This window comes from Microtus ochrogaster, unplaced genomic scaffold (genome assembly GCF_000317375.1).
Source record: "Microtus ochrogaster isolate Prairie Vole_2 unplaced genomic scaffold, MicOch1.0 UNK8, whole genome shotgun sequence".
NCBI lineage: Eukaryota > Metazoa > Chordata > Mammalia > Rodentia > Cricetidae > Microtus > Microtus ochrogaster.
In genome coordinates this window covers 9,306,108-9,312,080 of record NW_004949106.1, presented here as the reverse complement: position 1 = coordinate 9,312,080, position 5,973 = coordinate 9,306,108, and the positions used below count along the sequence as shown (strand labels likewise).

At 39.0% G+C, this 5,973-nt stretch overlaps 1 protein-coding gene across 1 annotated transcript in view; it reads right to left on the bottom strand.

Moving 5' to 3' along the window:
* Positions 1-5,973, bottom strand: part of Col5a2 (collagen type V alpha 2 chain) — a 128,665-nt gene that overhangs the window by 24,934 nt on the left and 97,758 nt on the right. The window contains exons 24-31 of the mRNA XM_005366389.2: positions 5,352-5,405; positions 4,725-4,823; positions 4,230-4,283; positions 3,447-3,545; positions 3,287-3,340; positions 3,133-3,186; positions 2,168-2,221; positions 1,219-1,272 (exon numbers count right to left, since the gene is read on the bottom strand). Coding sequence (XP_005366446.1) covers positions 1,219-1,272; positions 2,168-2,221; positions 3,133-3,186; positions 3,287-3,340; positions 3,447-3,545; positions 4,230-4,283; positions 4,725-4,823; positions 5,352-5,405 — 522 coding nt within the window. The remainder of the gene's footprint in view (positions 1-1,218; positions 1,273-2,167; positions 2,222-3,132; positions 3,187-3,286; positions 3,341-3,446; positions 3,546-4,229; positions 4,284-4,724; positions 4,824-5,351; positions 5,406-5,973) is intronic.

The window sequence follows — 5,973 nt, the reverse complement described above, 5'->3', positions numbered from 1 at the left end:
AGAAATAATTTTGGGACCAAAATAGCATCAAAGCTATTTCAAAACTTCTTCCTTTAAGAAGCTTGGGGAACCCCAACAGTGGGAACAGGATGTCTCTGACTCTTGTCTGCTCTTGGGATCCTCTTTCTCCTACTGGGTTGCCTCATCCAGCCGCGGTATGAGGGTTTGTATCTGGTTTTACTGTACATTCGAGGCCTTGCTCAGTGGCTATCCCTGGGAAGGCTGTTCAGAAGAAAGGAAGGATAAGAGGATGGGGGAGATGGGAGGTAGGGAGGACGGACTGGAAGAAGTGGAGGGAGGGGAAGCTGTGGTTGAGATGGATTGAGAGAAGAACAGTAATTTTTAAAAAAAAGATGAAAGCTTTATCAAGTCTGCTTCCAGATTTCTTTTCGGAAGTGTATTGTTCTCTCTACGGCACCCTGGTCCTGAAGCCCAAGTCGGCTGCATCACTTGCTACTTAACAGTCTTTTACCAGTTTTCCTGTACTCTAAAAATGACCAAATGAAGCTCACAGTAGAACTCCCTTCAATCTGGTCCCTGGTTCACACCCCCCAACTTTATCTCCACCACTTCGTCCTGTGCTCACACTTCTGACACTGCATTTTTACGGTGCCTTAAACTGCTCAGCAAGCATTTACGCTCGCCATTCCCACTTCCTGCAATATTTTTCCATCTTCTATCCTTCATATTTTATGTACAATATTACTTTTGGAAAGTCTTCCTATACCAAGAAGTCTATAACATATAGTGTCTCCCCTGCTGTAGCATTTGGATCACACTGTTATTAAACTGTTTTCCAATATCCTGTCTCTTCTATTATTTGGAAATACAGAGTTCCACAGTCTGCAACCAACTGTCCAGCTGAGAAGGTGGTGTGCTTAACAGAGCCAAGCACACAGAATGCTGAGGCAAACGTTTATTGAATGGTAATAAGAAAATTAATCACTCGAAGATAAAATAGCAAATCTATCTGCCATTAAATGCCTATATCAATTTCAGACCGGGAATTATCTAGTGATATTTTAGGCATAAAATGCATAAGGAAGCAAGTGAGTTGAGTTCAAAGTGGAGCTGAGGAAGTCACAAAACATCTGAGTTCCTTCACCGGTCAATGGACATAATCGAATCATTGAACAAAATTCCTAGGGCTTCACTCATCAAAGCTGATATTATAATCTACCAACTTATACTCTTGATGCTATTATTTCCAAAACTTACTTGATCACCTGGCTTTCCACCTTCCCCAGGAGGCCCTGGAGGCCCAGGCAGCCCCTAAAACGAGAGTGACAAATAAATCTTGTGATTCACTGAAAGTTTTATCAGCTACCAAACCAAATAGTCTACATTTTTTACTTTATTTAACTTCAATACAAAAGACATTACATGCATATATGAAGCAACAGTTATGAAAAACAGTGTACAGATACATCAGGGAAGCCACCTATTACAAGGCAGAGGGCATAGCTAGCTTTTAAGGCTAGCTTCTTCTTTACACATACCATTTAAAAATTAGGATAAGAATATAATACAAGGCTCTCCATGTTTGTTTTGTTTCTAGCGCATTTGAACTGCTCGAATATTATTGGTAGAAGGCCTGATGCTTCCACAAACTGATTTTTTAATGCCCATAAAGTTTACTATATAAAAGCATTCTATGAACAAGTTTTAGTAACTATACTAATAAAATCAGGTAAGATTAAGTTTAATGAACCTGCTGAGATGTTGAGAACATTCTGTTATCATTAATTTCTTACCAGCTTTGTGGTTAATCATTTTGTTCAGAGGAAGGTCATTCCCTATCTTTGAACAACAGTATTTGGTTACACACAACTATCCTAACAGAAGATGTCTGAAAAATAGAGGACTCTGTCACATTCAAGCACTGTATCATGTGCATGTATACAAGCACAGACATATTCACATGCATACAATATATGGTTTCACTCTACAGTCTTGCCTGGCCTGGAACTTAATAGGTCACACAGGCTGGCTGTGCACTCAAAGCAATCCCTCATACAGAGTCTCCCAACTGATAGGAGTGCAGGTTCAGCATTCACAACTGGCTGCTTTGCATAATATATATATTGTTCTTAAAATACTATGTATATTTTTAGGTATTTTTAAGAACAATTCATTAGAATAAATGAAAATCTAAATTAATACATACCTGAAAGCCAGTAGGGCCTGGAGGACCCTGCTCTCCTCTTTCCCCAGCTAGGCCCTAAGTACAAGAGAAAAGAAAAGCATCATAAATCCCACCAGACATTCACGTTTGTTTTCTGTTTACATGAACCAGGAGTATTGATCTCTTTGTATTTCTTCCAGACATCTGCTCTACATATTAGTCAGATAACACCCTAGTAGTAAGAGTCATCAAATCCCACTGTTTGAAATCCTTCAAAGTGAGAATATTTTATTTAAAAAGCTAGTAAAGAAATTATAGAGTGGCTTTTGTTTTGCTTTTGCTTTGTTTTTAATTCAAACACAGAAGGCCTAAAGCCAACCATAGATAGACTATAGGAAAACCATGATTTCCTATATCCAGTTTAAAGGGTTATATTTCTATTGACATTTTTTCTACTCATTGTGATTTCAAATAGGACTATTAAGGAAAGCAATTTCAACATTTGAGAGGATACTTCAACTTGCCCCACAAAAGCTCAGTATGTCAAAACATCTTTGGTAAACACTTAAAACAAACTCAGGATGAAAACACAGAATCAAAATATGAGCATCCTTTCTTTTTACCTATTCAAAACCAACCAAATTAAATGCATTTTTATAAGATACATTTTTTATAATGTAGGTGGAATTATGTATGCATTTATACATTTAAATGAATGCATTAAAATATTTGCAAACACTATTTTTGTCAGCTGATAAATTCTTCAACTATGGCATATAAGGGGTAACAACCTTTGCCACTAGATACCGTTTTAGAGTTTAAAATGAGGTCAGTCTTTTTTACCCAAGTAGGAGAGAGCAATACATCAGAGGAATAAAACAAAGAGACAACTGAAATTCACCTTCAGTCCCTTATTTCCTCATTCCCTTCCCTGAAACTCATTCATGAAAACCTTGGAGAAACACTGAGAAACTCAATGTACAAAGTCATCAAAGCAAGTCACATACCGGGGGCCCCACGGGGCCTGAAGGACCAACTTCTCCGTCTTTGCCAGGAGCCCCCTAGGATCACAAGGACATAACATTTCAGGTGAGGCCATCGGAATTTTGATGGTTTTATATCTTTTTTTTTATTATTCAATACCAGAAAATGGATGCCTACCCTTTGTCCCGGAACGCCAGCATTCCCTGCTTCTCCTGGTTTTCCAAGGTCACCCTAAAAGATACAGGGGCACTATTCTACATTTGCTCAGTTGGAGCCTCCTGCTCCATCTCCATCTGCGGGCTCCTGGGAACTGTTAAGCGCTGTTGGCTGTACTCACACTGCTACCTTTGGGGCCTGGAAGGCCCATGCTTCCAGGCTGCCCTCTGATGCCAACTGAGCCTGGAGGACCTGGCCGGCCATCTTCCCCGGAAGCACCCTGCAAAATTGACAGACAGCAGGCAGGTAAGATGAGTTCTAAGCACGGCTCTGTCCGCATTGCCACCTGACTTAGCTAACCATCAATATCATCTTAACTAAAAGTGAATTTCCTTATGTTTAGATGTTAGTGAGTGAGAACAGTCAGATAGGTGTTTGTTGTTTGGCCTGGTTTAACTTGTTTTGTTTTTTTATAAAGCCCTGAGGCACTTTGAACATTTAGAGCAGAAATTCTAATTTTGCTCCATTCATAAGCCTCCTTGCCACCATCTCCTGGCCCTCTCATGTTAAGGGGCAAGCCTTCCCGTCTTTCATCCTCTGTTTTGTGGTCATAAATATTTAAACTTTTCCAGTTCACATTAAAGAAGAGATTCTGCATCCGGATGCATACGCTGACAAGTTATTTATTTCTAGAACATGGAAAAGTAGAAGGCCACCAGAGAAAGAGAACAATGGCAGACAAGTTTAGAAATATTAAAGGATATTATTTTACTGAATAAATTTCAATTTTAAACACCCAATTAAGAGAATTTAGCTTACATTTTTCTCAGTTTGAGAGTTCATAGAGCCTAAGAAGCTGTTGCCATGGGGCACTTAAAAATGTAGTCATGGTCACCGTTGCCAGGATAAATAAATAACTTACACATATACTGAGAAGTGTTATAGAATTGCTCCAATTACTTACCAAAGGCCCAAGTTTTCCTTCAGGGCCTTGAACCCCAGGGTTTCCTGTCAGACCCTGACAAGGAAAATCGACTGTTAATTTGTTGCCAACAGCCACTGGTGGGAAGGCTTTAAACAGAACAGTGATACTTTATTGTAACCAACTAAACAGATGGGCAGTTTCACTGTTTGAATAAAATGTTAAATGACATTTTGTTAAATAGAACCAACAAGGTCAAACAGGTTATTTTTAGCATAAAAATTAGAAGTTGCAAAAATTTACAAAGAGATGCTGTTCCCATGAAGAGCAGGGACGCTATTTGTGTGTATTACTTTAAAATGGTCTGTACTTTATGTACAGAACAAAAATAGCATACCAGTGTTTGTAAAATAGCCCATATACTATTGAAGTGATGCTCTATGTTGTAAAGCAAGCTAAACATAAAAACAGGAAATGAAACTCCAATGAACGCAGAAGTACTTGGATGTTGACAGTGTATAGCTATGGAGTTCTTACCCGAGCACCTGGCAGCCCAGGTTCACCTGGACGTCCTGGGTCTCCCTGACCTCCTTTAGGCCCCGAAGAACCTACAGGACCACGTTCTCCCTGAGCACCCTATTCCAAAAAAGACAGACAGGGCAGAGTTGAAACAAAGCCAGAAGACATTAAGTTCTTATTTCCCAAATACATATGAACATGCAACCATTTTGTCAGAGATTTGACGGCAATGCTTTTGAAAACAATGTCGTTGCATGTTTTGTTCTAACTTGTACCCACTGTGAAATGACCTTATCCAGTATTAAAGAAAGAAAGATGAAATCACTGCGTCACTCTAATAAGGGAAAAATTTTAGAGTTTAAATCTCATCTAAAGGTTACATCACCCAAACTAAAGCCCTACCTACAACCTTTTGTTCTCAGAAGTGACCCTTGAAAGTCTAGAAGCCAGGCCTCGTTAATGCTAGTATTAATTTAAACAACCATCCATCTCTCAGGACCTCCTAGTTCTAAAAAGAAAAAAAAAATAGACAGGGCAGGTTTGGAGTTAAGTTAATACCTGCTCCTATAGCCCTTATGGGTATAGACTCATGGGAGCCAGGGACACATGCCCATCCTGGAAATGTCAGCCTTGGTGTGATCTTACCTTTGGTCCAGGTAAACCATCAGACCCTGGAAAGCCACGATTGCCAGGAGCACCCTGCAATGAACCAAAATGCAGTTCTGAGATCCTGTTGTTCATTGTGTGATGTGACTAGTGAATAGATTTTACTGAAAACCTCATAGGTTTTCAGAGTTCTGATCAAGTTAGCCCAGCAAAAATAAATATAAAGAAAATAATCTTACTAGAAAAAATTAATTGGAAATTTGATGAAGATGAGTATTGAAACAAATATTCCAGAATACATCTAAAAAGTAATTTAAAAATAAACACAGGAAAAAAACTAGTATGTACACCCAGGAAGCAAAATCACTATCTATAGTGACCAAAATGCCAGTGTTAGCATGCTTCATGTAATCTTATAGGAGAAGAAAACCTTGGATTTCACTAAAACTGTACATGAACATATGATGATGACAGTCCCTTCCAGTTTATATATATACATGTATATATAACATATCTATACCACACACCAACCTTTTCTACTCTTAAAACCACCTAGTCCTTTCTTGTCACCTCTGCTGGGACTGGGAGTGCTCTACCCCCATGTTCAATCACAAGCATCTGTTCTATGCTGTGCCAAACTGCTACCTTCTCAAACAAACCT